Raw genomic sequence first — 20,968 nt, forward strand, 5'->3', positions numbered from 1 at the left:
TGCAGGAAAGAACTGCTCCTACACCTCAGACCAAGACCTCCATGATGAACTGCTCGCAGGTGTCAGGTTGTTTGAGCGAGGCCGAGGCTTGCTGTGTTCCTGCAGAATGGGACCGTGGGAGAAGTAAAGCAAGTTTCTGATAAACTAACATTAAACGTTTGCAAACACCAGGATGCGTTGCAGCTGTTTTCAAGTAAACTGCTCCGGCTAATCCACCACTGCCTGGACATGCGTCTCCAATCACCTGCCCCTTCTCAGTCATAAAGCCCAAGAACCAGTTTTCCCATTGAACTCAAATTGTCATCACTGACAAACAGTTTGTTTCCCAGAAGTCTTTGCACTAACTGATGGACTGATGGACAAAATATGTCACCCAAGAAAAAGACAGAATGATTGAGGAAGTCACAGAGCACATCAGGTCAGTCTGACGCAGGGCTAACAAAGAGACAGACCTATGAACAATTTAGAATCACCTCACCAGCTGCATGTTTTTGGACTGTGGGAGGAAGCTGAAACCACACAGGCTCAGAGAAAACATGCAACCTTCACACAGAAAGCCAAATGGAGTGGAGTCAAACTCACGACCTTCTTGCTGTGAGGCCACAGTACTAACCACCACTACCTCTGATCACCAAACCAACAGCCCCTCATCCAGCTGCTCCACTTTAGTCTGCAACCCTTTATCGTCTCAGCTCTACCTGAAATCTGTTTGATTCGACTGCTCTGCTCTGGATTTCTTTCTTTTTCTTTGCTTGGATTAGTTCTCCAGACGCTGGACACTGTTCAGAGTTCTGCTTTGGGTGCTGCTCATGACAGCCAACAACCTGCCTCCATACTCTGCTCTGGCAAAATCCTCAGTGGTTCTAGTTAAAAGTGGTCATAAGTTGTTTTGATCCCACACACCCCAAAATTCAGTATTTGGTGAATAGTCACAAAACATGAGCTGACGATCAAAGTGACCCCCACCCCCACCAGGTGTTTGCTGGAGAGAATCAAGCAAACAGGAATGGTAGGTGTATGTGGTAGGTGTGGCAGGCTATGTGAGCCAGGAATTTGCCATTTGGGCAAGTAAATTGGAGGGCTTTGGGAATGGAGTTCAAGGTACTTCCGAATTGTTGTTGTTCAGTGAGATTACTGTCCAAAAAACATTTTTCAACCCTTGTCTTTCCAACCTGACTTTTAGGTTTTGGCCAAAATGCACAGAAGCCCACAGGATAATGTGCCACAGTTCTCCTTCCTTTGCAGATATTAAATCCTGTCATATCTGCACTTAATCCATAAGTGCATATGATCACTGGCCAACACTGTCAGAGCCCACCTACGTACTATGCCTCTGAGGAGATTTACTAGGTAAACAGTTATTGCTCACAGCATTTATCCTAAAAGACGCTGGGAGGAGTTAGACCAGGGTTGTCAAACTCAAATACACAGTGGGCAAAAATTCAAATCTCGAACAAAGTCGCGGGCTAACATTAATATTTATTGAAAAAAAAATCTACCTCCAGATATGAGAATGAATCTCTTCTAATGGACTCGAACAAGTTTTGCTGAAAAACTGAATATGGAACAAGCAAAGCTTAATACTAAACAATATATATATTAGCTGTATAATACCAGCAGGCCAGCTCTGATAGTAATTTGGTGTGGCTTTGCGCGGGCCAGAGTTTGACACCTATGAGTTAGACGGTTCGGCAGGCTAAGGTGGGGTTGGTAACTGTTTTAGAACGTAACAAGGTGTCTGTAAAATTCCTCCTGCCTCAGCTTCTTGCTGGAGGATTATGTCTTGGTTTAAAAGGGCATTGTCATGCTTTCACAGAAGTGTTTCTGGGGATGTGGAGGAAAATAGGACCAAAAACCCAGGACTCTTCACTGCAAATTAATGGATAGGCAGGTGTGGAGGAGAAGGATGCTGGAGACAGGTGGAGATGGAGGCCCTGAGATGGAGCAGCCAAAAGAAGAAGAATAAAATGAATGCGGCTATTTTCACAGGTATTACAACACAGTGTTGCATCCACGAAATTTTCACAAGGTTGACGGTTCGAAGTTACAAAGTTAGAGGTTAGCACTAACTTAGCATGCTAGCTAACACCTAAAGATGAGTGAAAAGCTAAAATGTATGACACCGCTATAACTGGACATAAAAAAGCAGGAAAGACTCGTTCAGTCTTTTCGCCAGGTGTAGGTATGAGAGGTTTGTGGTTTGTCCAGACTTTCTTTCAGCTGGAGAGAGAAGCGAGAAAGTTATGCACAGGGATGCATTTTAGCTGCATCCTGCTGGGACAGGACCAGCCCAACACCTGAGGCATCCACCTCCACTCTGGACCAGGGAGGGAGCTGCAGCAAAACACTGCTTCAGGCTGTCGAAAGCTTTTTGAGCTGTGGGGTTTCACTGGAGACCTTGGGAGAGGTGAGGTTTGTTAGAGGGGAGGAAACTTTACAGGAGTCCCGGGTAAACCTATAGCAAAGTTAGCAAACCCACAAACATGTGGAGTTGCTTTTTTCCAAACTGCTTTAAATTCAACTGGGTCTGATTTTAATTATCCCTTCTACACACTGAAACTGACTTGGCTTTAAAGTCTTAACCCTTGACGTAGAGTCGGGTGTCAGATGGACGTGGGTTTTGTGTTCCTGAAGAGACCTGGAGAAAATGAGTATGTCATAGGTAGACAAACACAAAACCCAAACGCAGAACCAGAGACAGACAACCAACTTCAAAACCAACTAGACTTTGTCTGAATCACGAAACTACTTAGGAGGAATAACTAGGCACAGGGTGTTCTCAGGAGCACAGGGGAAGGAGGGCTCATGGTGCGTGGGAGTCCGGTGTGGAGTTAAGAGGTGCACGGAAATGACCTGAGGATTTCGGCGAGGTCATGATGAACTTTGGGTACAGACGCGGTTCAGGTGACTTGGCAGTGGTGGTGGGTTCTACGGGAGGTGTTTTAAAGAATAATGGCAGTTTAGCTCTAATCTGAGATGCTATTTGTTCTGCAGTCAATATTTTGGGTTGTGGAAGATGAGCCAAGGGTGACTGAGGAGTGTTGGTAGCTGGTTCTCCTTTCAGTCCATCATTACGGCTGCAAAAAGGCTGCGTAGAGATTTTCTCCTCGCAGTCTGTCTCTTCGCTCATTGTCCAGAATTCTAGAGAATCTGACATATTCCACTTACCGTGTTTGAGGGAGAGCAACCTGTGAGCTGCTGCATCTGGATTTGTTTTTAAACTCCTCAAAGGAAAGATTTGGGTTAAACTGCTTCTCCCCACCTTAATGCTCTTCTTTGCAACAGTTTTCTGTTGACAGTCTGAATATGTCTGACTTTGCTGACCTAAAGCCAACAAGCACTGCATTAGAAAACCTAGCCTAGTGAGGGCGGGACTAACAGGACCCAAGCCCGCTGCGTCCAGCTTCTTGGATGGATCGCTCTGTCTAAACACAGGTAGGATTCACACACAGGGCTGCAAGTCAAAGTACACTGCATACAGTTTTAAAATCACCAGAACTCCACTATGGCTTTGCACATTTTCCAGACAGTTTCCAGACTCTGTCAATCCAAACAAAGACTGCTCATGACAGGGAATTCTCCAGGCAAACCTGAGCACAAGGAAAACACAGGCAAGTATCTCTCTCTAAATGGACACATGTACTCAAGGCGAGGAACACTAACTGTTGCCCAAAAGCAATCCAGTGAGGCCTGAAGATCTGCCACTCCCTGAAGAAGAGGCCACAACAAGGACGTCAGGAGCAGGTGCAAAATTACAGAAATGCACCAAAACCAGAACACACACACACACAGGACAGAGCACAGAGAGCTAGACGACGAGTCAGCTGGTGAGGACAGACACCCCTAATGATAGAATCACTCTCAGTGTGTCTCACATCATTGGGCAGTGATCAGCTGTTGAGCTGGGTGCTGGGGAGAGTGCCTCTCTGCAGTAAAGGACACAGAGCCACCGTGCAGCCACTGTCAGGTTATAACTTTGAATAGGTCTGCACTATTACACAATGGCAGCAGGGAGTTTCAGTTTCACACACATATCAAGAGCTATGTTTTGGTTGTTGAAATGTGTCTGAGATAAGGGTCTGGCACTGAACAGGCTTTAGAAATATCTCTGTGATAAAGAGGTAAGTGTGTTGAGCTTGGAAAAGAAAGGAATCCGTTCATAAACCTGAAGAAAGTGCTTCCGTGACATGTTTGCATCGTGGTTTTTTCACGTTTTCATTAAACAGCTCCAGTTCAGATGTCCTTGGGATGCTGAGCACACACGTGACTAAAACAACTCCACAACAACCTGAACTTGAACTCTGATGCCCCGATGACGTCAACAGCACACACCCCCACCTCTGACGTATTCGGTGCAAGCTCCCAACGTCCAGAAAAACCACTGAACCACTGCAGGAGGTGTGCAGGGGAGGGATCCTTCAAAGTCCCTGTCTTCTTTCCAGCACATACACCCAGCCTACAGACGCACACAAACAGTATCTGTGACCTTGACACGACATTGTTATATTGTTCAAACCTGTTTGACTTTGAAGGAAAACTTGAATAACGTCATTCCTGGAATTATACACATAATAACAGCGAACATCCACTCCTACAGCTAATGAGCATGAACTAGGAGTATCCCAAAACGCACAACCTACTGTAGTCATAGCATCAGCCACGCACAATTTAGCATCTTTGATTATTAGATTTAGTTCTCATGCCAGTCGTTTAGAAAGAGCAAACACTATCATAAGTCCTGGACTGGTAGTTAAGACCATAATCTCTGATGTCAGAGAGAAAGAATTTCTTAAACTCACAAAAACTAAGAAGCAGACGAGACTGACTCGTCTACTACTTTTCTTTAATCAAAAGCAAGAGAAATCCCCGGATTATCTCCCCTCTATTCCACAGTTATCTCTGATAAACTTCAGTTCAGTTTAATTTTATTTATATAGCACCAACTCACAACAACAGATGCCTCAAGGCGCCTTATATTGTAAGGTAGAACAATCATATGACCCCCTATGAGCAAGCACTTTGGCGACAGTGGGAAGGAAAAACTCCCTTTTAACAGGAAGGAACCTCCGGCAGAACCAGGCTCAGGGAGGGGCGGGGCCATCTGCTGTGATTGGTTGGGGTGAGAGAAGGAAGACAGGATAAAGACATGCTGTGGAAGAGAGACAGAGGTTAATAACAGATATGATTCAATGCAGAGAGGTCTGTTAATACATAGTGAGTGAAGCAGAAACACCCAGTGCATCATGGGAATCCCCGGCAGCCTACACCTACTGCAGTGTAACTACCCAGCCCTAACTATATGCTTTAGCAAAAGGAAAGAGTCAATATGACGTGAGTTCGGCTCTCGAGTTCACTTCATCTTAATCATGAGCAGAAAAATGTAACAAACAAATATTTAATTTTAGACACCAATTCAAACACAAGTGAAAAAATCTCAGTCAGCTGTGAAACGATTAAACAAATGATTCCCAATATAATCACGCTTGTGAATACCTGAAGAAAGGAATACGTAGCTCCACAGTCGAAAATAAAAGGATCGATGTGACTGTACGTCTGATCCTATTTTATGACTTGTATTGCATGACATCGGTGAGGTCATCTACACTGAGTATTGGCAGTTTGGGGATGTTACTCTGTGGTTTAGTTCACTACTAAAAGAGTTTCACAGACTTATTTCCAAAGGAAAACAGGAAGGAGATTCAGTTCATACTTTATTCGTTCTGTGTAACACTTTATCATACGGCCCATCTATATTATAAAAGTGACCAGCTCCGATTCAGGGTCCACAAACAGCCACCGCGTGAGGCCAAACGTACAGCTATTCACTGCCTGCTTCCTGTTCACGGTCTTTGGGCTAAGATCCAGTCTTCCTGCCCTGAACCTCAAACTAAATCTGGCTGCTTTCCTCAAACTCAACAACAGAAAATCTCTTTGGGTGTCTGGAAGGTTCTGTTTGACTGTTCCAGGGCTGACTTGCATCCCATTATCAGAAAGGATGAGATAGATATTTGCTGTGTCAGGACCAAGAGTCACATCCACTGCATACTTCTAGGCCCTCTTCACTTCACAGCTCGTACATTTCTGAGCGTCTCCTGCAGCTTATCAACAGTTCTCTTTCTGCCGCCACATAACGGCTCAACTTTGCCCTCGGTCCAGTGTTCGGTGGATGGAACAGACTTCGGGAACGGGAAACTTTGGAGGAACTGGAGTTTTTCCAGATCTTAGATGAAGCTGTCAGTCTATTCCTCCTGCAGCGGTTTGCATAACGTGAGCAGCAGAAATAAAAGTGCAGTTTAATGTGAAAAACAGGGACACGAGCGTCGCCGTGCAGTGTGCCGTAGTTGTTCAGAAGCTGCGTCTGGTGAACGGTGAACACATCCAGACAGATGGAGCACAGACACTGCAGACAGGAAGCTGCTCTTATGTCTATGAACAAAAGCATGTGTTATTACAATATCAGCAATAAACAAGCAGACATTTAAAGTAGGGAAATGGAGAAATAAAAGCCTGGAAACTGCAACACAGATGAGAAGAGACGTGGGCAGAAAAAGGATGCGTTAGGCGTTTTTCTGACACTGTCCTTGGGAGCGTACTCCCTGTTCTTGATTTCTCTTTGATTTCTGGTTCAGATACACTGACTTCTCTGGCTTTGCTCACTGGCTGTACTCAAAGTCTCTGCACTTCTTTACAGAGAATCCTGTCAGAGGTGATCCAGCTCTTCTATTCTCACCCTGACATTACAAAGTGAAGCCTGTACTGACCTGAAGCGTCCACGTCTGCTGCTTTTCTTATACGATGCAGTCGGACAGAGCTGCAGCGAGGACACAAAAATAAATGGACACACAAACCAGACAAAGCTTAACACCGAAGGAAAAGTTGGAAACTTACACATCAGTGGATCCTGCACAGATCCTACAAGTAGATAAAGAGAACCAGATTAAACAATTTTTAGGGGAAAGTGACCACGTGTGTGAGGGCGGACAGCTCAAGGACAGAGAACATAACAGTGAATTTCTCAGCAGGTCCCGACAGATGGCCCCGCCCCTCCCTGAGCCTGGCTCTGCCGGAGGTTTATGAGATAAGATCAGCAGAAACAGCAGAAAGTGACAGTGCAAAGTTACATAGCAAACATTAGAGAACACAACTGTACAGAATAGAATAGAATATACAGCAGGATAAAAATAGAATACAAATGCTGTATACAACTGAGTAAAAATACAACTTTGTCAGAAAAGAGTATTGCACTTAGTCTTATTGCACATGTGTGGATGAGTTTGATCAGTTGGAGTCTTTGTTGTGGAGTCTGACAGCAGTGGGGAGGAAAGACCTGCGAAATCTCTCCGTCCCACACCGTGGGTGCCGCAGTCTCCCACTGAAGGAGCTGCTCAGTGCTGTCACAGTCTGCTGCATGGGGTGGGAGATGTTGTCCATCAGGGATGACAGCTTAGCCGCCATTCTCCTGTCACTCACCACCTCCACTGAGTCCAGAGGGGATCCTAGAACAGAGCTGGCCCTTCGGATCACCCTGTTCAGTCTCATCCTGTCCCCGGTAGAGATGCTGCTGCCCCAGCAGACCACACCGTAAAAGATGGCTGAGGCCACCAGAGTCATAGAAGGTCTTCAGGAGTGGGCCCTCCACTCCAAACGACCTGAGTCTCCACAGCAGCCTGCTCTGCCCTTTCCTGTAGAGGGCGTCTGAGTTATGAGACCAGTCCAGTTAAAAGGGAGTTTTTCCTTCCCACTGTCGCCAAAGCGTCTACCTTACAATATAAAGCACCTTGAGGCGACTGATGTTGTGACCTGGTGCTGTGTAAATAGAATAAACTCATTTAAATAGAATGAGGTGGTCAGGTGTGTGTTTGTTTTTTATTTTGTTCTCAGGAGGAATCATGTGTCTCTTACCAACAGTCAACTGCAGCAGTGACAGTCGCTGCTTCACATCGAGTACAGACTACCAGGAGCATCACGCCCTCTGGTGGCTGGAACCAGTAACGGGAGCTCATGTTGTGAAAGGCACAAATCTGAAAACTTCAGGCTGCCTTCTGCTCACGCGTGAAGTTTGTGGGGCTGAACAAGCCAAGCAGTGAGTGCAACATGAAACTAAAGAGTAATAACAACAATAGAAAGTGCTCATCCCAGAAATCCACTGTGACTTCTACTTACATCCACTTCTTGCTGTGAACTTTGTCGCAGTTTCAAACACGCATTTTACCGTTGCCATCATATGAACTACCCAGTGTGCCTGGCAAGACTGGTTTTAACAAATTGCAGGTTATATATTTATATCTGCACTGAGCCACTTTTATAAAAGGCTAATTAAGAAAAGGAAACCTAAATGGTGATTGACTTAGTAGATGTTTGGTTCGATTGAAAATCTGACAGCACAAGTTAAATGACCGCCGTGTTCTGTGTGAGGAAGCATGAATGTAACGACTGTTCGCTCAGAAAGGTCAGCCTCACAGATGAGAGAGAAAAGAGGCATGAACAGAGTCACTGGCTTCATGTCTGGGAACGACGAGTGTGCCTGTTCAAGTTCACATGAAATGTGCACTGTCTGACCTGCTGGGGGCGCAAAAGAGCCCACCGCAGCCTGTCGTTACAGAGCGGACGCAGGCTCTGCCACGCGAGACGACGTTATATTTGAACCAGCTTTTCACAGTCCTCAGGGCTCCTGGGGCCTCTCAGCCCATCACTGTCTGGAGCTGCACACTAAATGAAATCAGTAATATATCCTGGGTAGAAAACTATACAGTTGTATTGTTAGCTTAAGGATAGCGATGACAGATATATGAAGCAGTATGGAAAACATATAAAGATAAGAAACAATCTTAAATGTTAGGTTTGAAATACAGTTTTTATAATGCGACACGTTTCACAAACACACAACAGCATTCAGTCTCTTATGTTCTTTAGATTGGTCAGTTTGGTGTCTCGCTGTTTCAGTGTTACATTCGTGGATTTACTCCTTCGCCCCGTCACTGTAAGCGTGTGTCACGTGACCCTCTGACCGGCTCCTTGGTGCCGCAGCCACGGACCTCAGCTGTCGTCGTCAGGACGTTCCAAAGAGAACCTTCCAGAGGGGTCTGGGATGAACCACTTCTCCCAGCGATCTAAATGCACAGCAGGGTAATTCCAGGGTTTGAACGGGCCATTCCAGTGCAGCAGGTGCGCCTCCTGGAGGAAGTTCTCTGGGTAATGGACATCCGGACTCCAGCCTGGACACACAGCGAAGCTTTTTGGAAACTGAGCTGACGGTGGCACTAATATTCCAGCTGTGTGTGGAGAGCAATCTTACCCAGGTGCCTGACGTGCCACAGAGGGTCCAGTATCGTGTATTTGTCATGAAACACGATTAGCATGGGTGGGGTTGCCACGCCCCCTGCCATGGCACTGCTGTATATGTTTTGTCTGTTGGTGAGAAGGGTTTAAAATCAGATGCAGTGGCCAGTGAAAACAAAAGAAAGAGATTTTTTTGTTATACACCAGTGAGCCTCCATCAGCTACCTCTGCAGGGCTCCGAACAAAACAGTTTACGTCACCCATCTGCTGATGGGATCAATACGCTCGTGGGGGAAAGTACTTTTTAGTGCTTAAACCTAATCAATGAAAAAGTGACTGATAACAAACAATACATGAACAAATGAAAACCACATAAACAAAGATAAAAAGATAAAACTCTAGACGATAATCACAGTTTCCTGACACACCCCGGCTCTTCAGGAGACGACTCTTTTAGTGTTGCTTTGGCCGGTCACAGCACGCATGCAAAAGGACTCTGTGCATAATTCAGACATGCCAACCGCCTCTGAAATAACTCTGTAATTGGGATGAAGTAGGGAAGAATTTTGGGAGCCGGAGAGGAACGAGGTACAACACATAAGTACGGGATATCACGCCCTCGCGTGTCCTGGCTGAAGAAACCTTTATTCACGCCTTTAAGGCAGATGGCGTGTGATGACACGCGCACGGCCCCGCCGGCACATATAGCCGCTGTCATCACAGTCATCAGTTCGATAGCCGCTCTTCACCGAGCCAAACTGCTCAGTGGGGCCACCTTGTGTTGTACCTCGTTCCTCTCCTTCAGGGAACAGAAGTTATAGACATAACTATTCGTTCCCTTTCAGTCGATTCACTCGGTACAACACATAAGTATGGGACATATATACAGGCCCCACAGAGCAGTCACCGAACCGGAATCGGACCACCACATCCTTAGTGAGTGGTAGACCCAGCAGAAAGGACAGCATGAGCCACCGAAGGGCCTGTAACGTCCAACCGATAAAACTGCACAAAAGTGTGCGGTGATGCCCAACTAGCTGCCGCACAAATATCAGCTACAGGCACCCCTTTAAAAAGAGCCCATGAGGTTGCCATCCCCCTGGTGGAATGAGCTCTCACCCCCTGGGGCAAAGCAAGACCACCGGTGCCGTACGCCAGTGAGATAGCTTCTATAATCCAGTGGGACAGCCTCTGCTTGGACAGAGCTCTACCTCTATTTGGATTAGCGAAGCAGACAAACAGCTGGTCACATAAACGCACACTCTGAGTGTGCTCAATGTAGGTGCGTAGCACACGCACTGGACAAAGAGAATGCATCCTCCTCTGCTCCTCAGATGCAAAAGGAGGGGAGCAAAAGCTCAGCAACTCAAACTCCACTGAGCTATAAGACGCAGGCATGATCTTGGGAAAATAGGCAGCATTTGGACGCAATACAACCTTGAGACCATCAGGAGAGAACTGTGTGCAGGAGGGATGCACAGAGAGCGCATGAAGGTCACCCACTCGCTTTGCTGAAGCCAAAGCGAGAAGTAATGCAGTCTTATATGAAAGAAATTTCATATCCACAGACTCAGTGGGTTCAAACGGGGGGCTACAAAGGTCCTCCAGCACCAAAGTCAAGTCCCAAGCAGGGACACTGGACTTAAGCACGGGCCTCAGCCGGCAAACTCCTTTCAGAAAACGTATGGCGAGGGGATGTGCACCTGGTGTCACCTCGTCAAAGCCAATATGACAAGCAGATATAGCTGCTGAATAAACCTTAATTGTTGAAAATGAAAGGCCCTTATCCAGCAGCTCCTGCGGGAATGTCAAAACACTGAAATGGGAGAGTGTGGCGGTCCTGGCACCATTGCTCGAAGGCTCGCCATTTGTAAGCGCACAAGCCTCTAGTAGATGAGGCCCTAGCGCTCTGAATTGTCGCTATCACACTAGGTGGCAAACCCTTAGCAATCAAGTTTAACCTCTCAGCAGGTAAGCATGAAGGCGCCACAGATCCGGGCACGGATGAACCACTATTTGCCCCTTGCCTCTTGCCAAATAGATCCCAGATCTGAGCCACTATTAAAGGGTGCAACCTCCATTCTCTCACCAGAGGACCCCCTGGAGAGAAGGTCCGGCCCCAGGTTCAGGTGGCCTGGGGCATGGGTGGCTCTTAGAGACAGAAAATGAACACCATAACAGCAGAGAGCGAGACAGCTTCAACAGGGGAGGAGAGCGTGTTCCTCCCTGCCTGTTTATGTAAGACACCACTGTTGAATTGTCCGTCCTGACTAAGACATGCTGGCCTCCAGGACTGGACGGAAATGCTTTAGAGCTAAGAACACTGCTAACAGCTCTAAGTGCGGACCAGATCCCTCTCACTGATGCACACTCACACAGCGCTCCCCACCCTCTTAGGGAAGCATCTGTGGACACCACCTTGTGAAACAAAACCCTCCCAATCCGAGAGCCCTGATGCAGCAGCCCGGGCTCCCTCCAAGGACGGAGAGCTAGCATGCAAGACGTGGTTACCGGCAGCCTCCTCCGGAGCTGACGCGATGCACACAAACGGTGAGAGAGAGTCCAGCGTTGAAACGCTCTCATTTTTAACAGTCCAAGCGGCACTACGGCGATCATAGATGCCATCGTGCCCAACAAGCTTAATATGGTCTGGAAACGCAGTCTGCGTCCCAGCTGAAACTGAGCGAGGCAGCGATGAAACGCGGCCACTCTGTGCTCCGACAAACGTGCGCGGCTGGAAAGCGAGCATATTTCCAAACCGAGGAAAGAAATCTGCTGACTCAGGATTAGCGAGCTCTTTTGAACGTTCACAGAGAACCCCAGTGTCTGAATGTGTGACAGAACCAGCGACAGCTGTGTCTCCGCCTGCTCTCTGGAGCAAGCTACGAGAGCCCAGTCGTCCAGGTAGGCTAAGATGCGGATGCCTCTCTTTCTGAGGGGCGCTAGCGCTGCCTCGGCACATTTTGCAAAGGTGCGAGGAGCGAGCGACAGCCCGAACGGCAGCACTAGGTACGGAGGATGTGATCTGTGGTGACTCTGACCTCGTTAAGAAGAGGTGCCAGCGGGCTGTCATCAGGAACCAGCGATCCGAGCTCCACCAGGCACATCGCCCGGTACGTCTGGAGCATGGTGACGGAGCTCATGGCGTGAGCAGTGCCGGCCTGAGCCCGATAAATCTTCTTCTTCATAGGGGGTGGGTTAGCTAAGTCCAATTCCATGTACTGTCCATAGCCGGGCACAGTGGCGCGGGTAGACAGAGGTTTGTCCTATGATGCTGTTAGCTCGCAGAGAAAGTCTGGGAACATGGGAAGGCAGTTTTTGGCTGTTGCGGGCTCCGGTGGGAGGAAAAAACCCGCGAGCCGCGACGGCCTCTGAGCTGGCGGAGGAGAGGGCCAGTCCACCTGCAGCTTCTCAGCAGCACGGCGAAACAGGGAGGAAAGAGAAGTCCGTCAGCGCTCCTGCATGGTTCCGGCTCGTCATCAACTAACCCGTCAACATATTCCATGTGGTCAGCCCAGCTAATTGCGGGGACATCGACCGGATAATCCTTGTCCTCGGACTCGGACGAAGCCGGGGCTCCAGACTCTGAAAGGAGAGGGTCATGCGGTGGGACAGCGGAGCGTCCCAGCACTTTTTCCACAAACGTCACCCGTCTTTCCAGGGTCGAGCGCCGGAGCTGGCGACAAAACGCACAGGCTTCGGGCTCCATCAATGCTCTCCTAGCGTGGCCGATCCCCAGGCAGACGGGGCAGGCATTGTGCTGGTCGCTGTCGTGCAAAGAGAAACCACATCCCTGAGGACAGGGGCGAACAGAAGATTTGTGCTTTGCTCGCTTAGGTTTGGAGTCCAAAGTTCAAAAACGCAAAGCAAAACGCTACACAGGAAAACTTGAAATTAGCACTCCGCGGGCAGCCTACGCACCAACTGCACGGTGGAGACTAACACTAGGGCTGCCACGATTAGTCGACTAGTCACGATTACGTCGACTAATCGTCGACGACTAATTTAATAGTCGACGCGTCGTTTGAAGCTTTGTAAGATCACAAAAGATCACAAAAGACGCAGGAATCCTCCTGTACCCGCATTAGTAGGCCGATTATGTTACAGCGACACGACGAAGACTGTCCAAATTCAAAGACTCCGACAAATGGACCCTTCATTTCCCCAGATTTGAAGGATGGGTGGGGTGTATACTTCGTGGCCCAACCTATCCCAGAATTCATAGCGCGGCCCAGCTCAGTTTCCAACAATGGCGGCAGCTAGTTAGTTTTAGAATCAGAATCAGAATCAGAATGGGGTTTATTGCCAAATGTTGAGCAGGTTTACAACATTAGGAAATTGCTGCGGTGCTTCAGTGCAAACATGCTGTCATAAATAGCACTTAAATAGACATGAAAAAATAAAAGTAGGGATAAGAATTAAAAGTGCTACGTGGAAAGATATGTGCATGAGATATACATGAGATATATACATGAGAATAAGAATTAAGAGTGCTACGTAGAAAGATATATACATGAGTGCAGGTGGTGATCAGTGCCAAACATGGAATGATGCAGTGACACAGCGTAGGGTCATGTGTTAGTGGCGGGTACAGTCATGTGGTTATTGTTCATGTGTCCAACAGCAGAGGGGAAGAAACTGTTCTCATGGCGAGAGGTTCTGGTGCGAATGGACCGGAGCCTCCTGCCTGAGGGGAGCAGGTCAAACAGACTGTGTCCAGGGTGAGAAGGGTCAGCTGAGATCCGAGCTGCACGCCGGATTTTAACTTTACTCTTATTATTCTTTCTGGGTCACAAAATAAACGTTTAACATATTTTCAGGCGAGAATGTAGCTGTGTGAACCTCAAATATCTGCTCAGTTTATCAGGACATCACATATTTTCAAAAGCGCTCCGACGTTTTCGGAGACGTCTGTTACCCACTAGCTCGATAGCGAGCCGGGGGCTAGGCTAACTAGAGCCGTGAGAACACCGGACTCCCGGCAAATCATTTTCAAACCCACCGCCGTCTTTGGCTACTCAGGTTAAATATATATGAGTCACTTAGATAACTTAAAATGTTATTGTTTGGCTTTTTTCAGTATTTTATTTGTTCCTGAGTAAATCGGTTTGGCTGAGATTAAAGTTATAGTTTTTACACAGCTGAATAAACGTCAAGCAGACAGCTGATTATCAGAAGTGTGAGACTCTGGAGAATATACTCCAGTGTCCTGTTATATTTTAGAAAGCAAGGAGTTTATTAAACTTCACCGAAACAATCTGCAAATTTCATTTAAATGTAATAAACTATCATCTTGTCTTTATTTTTAGTTAGCACCTTAAACACAAAGCTGTAAGCTAATGATAGTTATATAAGAGCAGATGCTGCTGGTGCAATAAGCTGTACGCTGTACGTCCAATGGATGATGATCTGATTAGTCGACTATCAAAATAATCGTTTGTGGCGGCCCTAGCTAACACCAACAGGGGCAGTCCAACTCAGCAGAGGTGTTCTCCGCGAGGTGAAGAGCGTAAGAACTGAGGGACGACTGTGATGACAGCGGCTATATGTGCAGGCGGGGCGTGCGCGTGTCATCACATGTGAATAAAGGTTTCTTCAGCCAGGGCACGCGAGGGCGTGATATCCCGTACTTATGTGTTGTACCGAGTGAACTGACTGAAAGGGAACAGCTCTGTGTACGTATCTCACCCCAAACCACAGCACTGCTGCAACATACAGAGGCTAGTTAGCTAACTGTAGTTACGAGTGGTTCAATGGCTTTTTACAGTATATCTGTGGGATATCGCTCGCCATCACAGCTGCTTCACTCTAAATGCCAGACACTGGCCTTCATATGCAAAACTGTAGGAACATCTGCAATAAAAGGTTTAAATCCACAAACACACTTTTAGTAAGCTGACAGATGTAACGACAGGTAGGTCATGTAGGGAGTGACGTGTGGCTCTTCGGGGTCAACTTAATAAAGTTTTATTGGTTGAAAGCTGACACAAAGCCTTTATAACTTACAACTGTGATCCTTACAGGTTTGCTGTGCATTGTCGACGTATAGACAGTACCGTATAGAGATCTAAAATATGTAGCGCTTGACCTTTGACCTCTCTTTCAAGGTAAAATAAGATCAAAGTTTCATAAACCAAATCTACTGTTCATATTGGTAACATTTAGGAAATGACACTAGTTTAAGGAGTTTACCTGAAATTCTCCTCCATCCACTTCTCCAGCTCTTTGGTGACCTTCTGCTTCTTCCACTCGTTCATATCTGCCACAAAGACTCCAGGGTTGAAAGAGCAGTCGCTGGGGTTGATGCCCAGGTCTTTCACTTCCTGTTTCCTGTAGTCCAGGAAGCCCATGTAGGTTGTCTAGGGGACGAGCTCAGAGGAGAGAATACCAAATAATAATGACTGAATCCCTCCCACATGTTACTATGTCAAATAAAACCTCTTTAATGTGAGATTTACACGAGGCATAAAAGTCTAACATCATAACAGAAGCCGTAAAAATCCACCTGCATCCCGATGCTGCGCACCGTCTCGTGTGTGGAGGGAAGGTCGCAGTCTGTGGCAAAAGCAGCTGCGTGTCCTGGCTTCAGCTTGATATTAAACAGATCCCTGATGTCACCTGAAACACAACCAGACTGCTGTATTTGTCCCCATCCTGATACTCGTCACACTTTCATGCTTCAGATCCTAAAACTCATTTTAATAATTAACAAACAGAACCCGAGTAAAGGCAAATGATGATGTATTTATTTAGAGATCTTCTGGGTTTAGTTCGTTCTCTAGGAGCCAATAAAGGGCTCCTTTGACTTCACTGGGTCATGTCAGGGTCTACCTCTGAATTCAGCCGTTTAGTAACTCTGTGTGACGCTCCTCGGTAGCACAGTTGTGTCTAATGTAGAAGATTACACATGTGTGTACAGATCATTTAAACACTTATTGAATCATTCGGTTTAATATGGAATCCTTTTATTAGACTGACTGTAGACATGCGTACCCTGCACGATGATGTCATCATCTAAGTATATAACCCTCGAGTGGAGGATGTCGAGCAGAGGGAGGTAAAACCGCACAAAGTTGAGCTGCAAAACAAAGTTTTTTATTTCTTTGAGACAGGAACTCTGTGCTTGGTTTGGCTGATGGCACGGATGCAGCACTCACGGGATGTAAGAGATCGGGTCGAGATGAATCTGGCTTCACCTTTCCAACAAGGACCATCGGGTTAAATTCCACTATCTTGTAGCGGATGCCTTTGAGTTTTGTCTTCTCTATGTACCTCCTACGTGACACAAAAGGAAGATTAGGTGAGAAATACTCACTTTGGGCAACAATACTGGGAGAAAACCACTGATCTCCATATTTGGAACAAAGTGCGGTTCATATTTTTGTAGTTCAAAGATGCACCTCGTGAGTTTGACAGCATCACGAAGAGTAACAACGTAGAAGAAAACACTGGCGTCTGTGTTGCTGATGATGCTGTTGATGGTTGCCATGGAGGCACCCATGCGCTCCTCTGATGCACAGATGACGACAGGCACGACATCATGCGCTTCTGCAGCGTGTTCCTGAGAAACTTGTCCTGCATTCTTGGGGCTTTTCCTGTTCTCTGTCAGGAATCAGGAGTTTAGACTGGTTTATGCTCAATTTCAGTGGGATCCTTTTCACTTAAGGAGAGTAACATATTTCACATTTGGAACATTAGTGAGTATTTCTCAGATTAAGTAGTGAAGACCAACGCTGACGCACCTGAGAGTCTTGGCCGAGTGGAGGCTCTGAGCAGTGTACTGCGCAGGAGGAGGCACACCATCAGCACCAGCAGCACCAGCAGGATCCGATTGACTGAAACACGATCGCTCAGTGTTTGAGTGCAAAACTAAAGAAGTTTGTCTCAAAGCAGATTGATGCCGTAAAACAACAAGAGCTGTCTACGTTTAGAAGGAACATCATAAACCACAGACTTGTGCCTGACCTCATCTGTCAGCTTGCCCATCATCACTGTGTCTCATGCACATCCTGCACCATCCTCACATGTCCTCCTTTGACACGCTATCACATGCTCGCTCTACATCAGCAGAGACAGAAACTCCCTCTGATCCTCTCTATTCCTCTCCATCAACTGATATCCTCATGTTGGTGATGTCCAGGATCAACATTGGATCTGACCAATCACACCGTTGTGACATCATAGCTGTCCACTCAGGGAAACAGGTCAGGGTCAGGATGTGATTGTGGTTAGGGCTGAGTGATGTGACGGTGTTTCCATCACTACAGTGTGATCGATGTTGAACCAGGACCGACATCAGTTTGTTGATCCAGGAACATCAGCACGGCGACATCAGATTGAGCCTCCACCAACACAGTCAAAGGAAAGTACAAGTAAGAATAATAAAAAATAAAAATGAGGCTCTTTATGGCTGAGCCAGACAACAGTCTGCTGTTCATTAGCTCAGGTTGGCTTAAAGCGACTGAAAGCTTTAAACCAAAGAAAGAAAAAAGACTTCACAGAGACGCTGGCTGCAACAATAGGCAGGTAACGGCTACCTTTATGCTAGCAATGGTACAGTGATTCTCAGTCGCACAGCAAAGACAGAGAATAAATCATCCCATAAATAATTAAGTGATTATCAGCTGTTACTATAAAAAGTAAAACATGTCCATTTTCAAAATGCTTTGTGTATTTCCTCCAGCTGTGAGACACACCAGAGAGGAAGGAGGGTCTGCAAACACAAGCGTACTTTGGTTTTTGTGCAGCCGTCCGGGTACTGTAGCTAGTGCTAACTGGAGTCTGCACAGCATCCTGACTCGTTACCTAGAACCACGGATTAGTGAAAGCACTTAAGGATTGCTCTCACAGTATGAGAGAATCCAGTTACCAGTCGAGTTAAGTGTTAAAGGTTTGGCTAGTAGAAGGTGGATTTCCTGAAGGCGAGTAAAGTGGAAAATGTGCCTTTTCTGTAGAAAGAAAACAGCGTGAAAAACACTGGAGTTACTGAAATTTGCACACATGCAGCTTTTACTTTTTAACAACCGCATGCAGTTCAGGAATAAGTCGTTACAGCCTGCTGTCTATCCCATTCCATAGATATTTGGTGCATGTGCATGGCTGCTTCCTCTTCCTGGGGAAAAATAAGGGGACCTTTACTGGCAACAGCTGTCCAGTGGATGCACAGTGGACGTGAATGCAAAGCACATGCAGACAACACAATCTGCTAACGTTACTTCTCAGCTACATGTCAGCTAATACTGCTGGACGACATGAATCAGTCTTTATCCATTTGCATCACACTTTGGTTACACTTACTTTTTCTCAGGAGAGCCATGTTTTCTATTTGCTTCCAGGGACATCTGCACACACACCAGAACAGAGAAGGAGAGAGCTATGAAGCCACTTCTGAGGAGCAAAAGATGAAATATTTTGTAATTTGGCCCCTCAGGGAGGGGAGCCCTGAAACCTGCCAACACAGCTAACAGCCCTGAAATGTGTTTTTATTTCTAAAGATGACAGCTCTCATATGTTTGCAGTGCAGGGAGTGTTACTGTCAAACAACCTGATGACTGCTGTTTAGAAGCAGCGTCTTCTACAGCTGTGAATAATCTGAGGTAGTCTGACAGAGTACAGCTGTAACCCTACGAACACAAAGCAGAGAGGCCGTCTGTGCAGAACAATCAGTCCTTACGTGTTCCTCTCTCAGCTGCTCGCGTTAGGAGTCACCGCAGCGCAGCATCCGATCTCGCCCTCCCTCTAAACATCACTGCACTCCTCATCAGTCTTTGGCTGCTTTTTAGTCATTTTGAGGACAGTACCTGACCATACTGGGAGGGATATTTCTTTTGTTTGACCAGTCACTCAACACTTACTATTAAAGTGTAAAAAAGGCATCCTGTCATAAAACATACAGCTTTTCCCATTTCTTTAGTTGAATCTGCAAAAAAATGCCCAAAAGCATAAAGCAGTATTTTACATAAACAAGCTGATTCCCAAAGAGCTGACATATGCTGTGTACACGTGGACGACAAATGAATGGCAGGCCTAAAAAACTATTTGAAGCAAATGAAGAGCATGGGTAAAATCCAGCAAACGCCTGACCTGAGGGCTGGAGCTGGGGCTTCGGCCCATCCATCTACCATTTGTCAAAGTCTCGTTAGAAACGGCCTCAATTCAAATTGTTGTCCGTATGTATGGAAGAGGTTAGGGGAGAGGTACAGCAGTGCGTGTCCAGAGGCATGTGTAGGGGAGGCTCTGTCACGGTGTGGTGTCGGGGATCCTATCACACTGGGATTAGGAATGATAACAGTGGAATCGTAACACTAGCAGGAAGGAAGCTCGTATCTCTGAAGTGTGACGTACACGATCATTCCTAAGCCAGTAGGTTTGTTTCTAAGCTTGAACAAAAGCTACAGTGAAAAGTAACACAAAAAGACCTTTGCATGAAGCAGAGTGATGTGACCAGACACAGATTCAGTGAGACAAGGGCTGACACGTGGCTGAGTCCAAAGTATTTCCTTCCTTTCTGGTGCCGGCTGCATCGGGGCATGTGTTTGCCTACCAGCCTCTCAAACCTTTATACAAATACAACAAATGCTCACACAGTGAACGGAGGGGTGAAGTCTCCCCTTTCATGAGACAAATAAGGGATTCTTACCAACACCCCATTAATTATGCTTTAAGTTTAAAATGTAAAATCTGCCCAGAGAGGATGGCAGCTTGATTAGCTCATAATGACGCCTACTCTGCAGCCTTTCACCAGAGCTGCTGTCAGCTGAAATACAACAGGACTTGCAGTTTGTGTCCTGCATTTGTTTCTGGTTTATTTGCTGCTCTTCAGAGAATTCAGAAACATCTGGAACTGCTTAGCTTTAGCTGGGAAGAGCAGAGCTGCCCAACAGCTGGGCTGCATTTGAACAACTCATCATTTACAGAAGTTACACTTTAGTATTCTTGTATGTAATATGTCCTCTTAATGCATCTCAGTGCAGTTTCACATTGTCAGTGTCAGTTTATACCAATAGTTTAACAAGTGCGTGATATTATACTTAGATTTAGAAAACCACTTTTTCACCATCAGCACAAAGTCCTCACGGTGTGTGAATCTGTGATGGTGCAGTGCAGAAACCATCACTCTGAAAACAGTTTGTGTTTGTCCTCTGTCCACAAAGAGCCATTAATGTAGAGAAGTAACTGAAACAGACGCTTTCACCAAGCGCTGGGAGCTGAAGTTAAAAGCTTAGATGGAAATCTTTAAGCAGAGCACGTTAGTGTAAAATGACAAAAAGCTCTATGGTTTACTTAAACCCTTACACATTACAACATCATGCAACCATAACAGACATAAAACTATCTGTAGAACAAAAAAGAGGAATAAAAGCTCCTTTAGATGGCAAAGCATGAAGGTGTGTCAGTGCTGCTTTGATACGACAGCCATCTTTTGTTTTTAAGTGCAGTACAAAGTCAAATGTTTGAAACACACTCACCAGCAAGAACAGCGTGGAGGTTACAGCTAGTCCCATTCGTGGAGCTGATGGTCCATGTTGTAAAACCTCTGAGGACTGAGACTCACCCGCTTTTCTCTCCCCCCACCTTTTCCTCCAGATGTGACTCGTCTTGTTGGTCTTCTTCTTGTTAGCCAGATGCTGGATTATCTCGTTTAGAAGACCAGTGACGGCAATATCTGATCCACTTTTGGTATTTTGTC

General features: G+C 46.3%; 1 protein-coding gene across 1 annotated transcript; it reads right to left on the reverse strand.

Annotated features, from left to right (window-relative positions):
- Positions 1-8,813: 8,813 nt before the first annotated feature.
- Positions 8,814-20,942, reverse strand: glt8d2 (glycosyltransferase 8 domain containing 2). Its single transcript, XM_085437375.1, has 10 exons — positions 20,748-20,942; positions 18,577-18,620; positions 17,022-17,114; positions 16,680-16,881; positions 16,437-16,554; positions 16,273-16,357; positions 15,785-15,897; positions 15,472-15,638; positions 9,296-9,408; positions 8,814-9,215 (listed from the first exon to the last, which is right to left on the reverse strand). Exons 2-10 carry the CDS (start codon positions 18,593-18,595, stop codon positions 9,037-9,039), a joined length of 1,089 nt encoding a protein of 362 aa, XP_085293501.1. The 5' UTR covers positions 18,596-18,620; positions 20,748-20,942; the 3' UTR covers positions 8,814-9,036.
- Between the last annotated feature and the right edge of the window lie 26 nt (positions 20,943-20,968).

This window comes from Copadichromis virginalis, linkage group LG17 (assembly GCF_057382275.1).
Source record: "Copadichromis virginalis isolate Kocher_CV1m ecotype Utaka linkage group LG17, C_Virginalis_male_GT1.1, whole genome shotgun sequence".
NCBI lineage: Eukaryota > Metazoa > Chordata > Actinopteri > Cichliformes > Cichlidae > Copadichromis > Copadichromis virginalis.

What these genes read in the sequence shown, in the direction of transcription:
- glt8d2 (XM_085437375.1), bottom strand. An exon ending in CACTCGGCCAAGACTCTCAG is followed by an intron (nt 16,882 to 17,021) that starts GTGCGTCAGCGT and finishes GATTCCTGACAG; the next exon opens with AGAACAGGAAAAGCCCCAAG. An exon ending in TGATGACATCATCGTGCAGG is followed by an intron (nt 15,898 to 16,272) that starts GTACGCATGTCT and finishes GTTGTGTTTCAG; the next exon opens with GTGACATCAGGGATCTGTTT.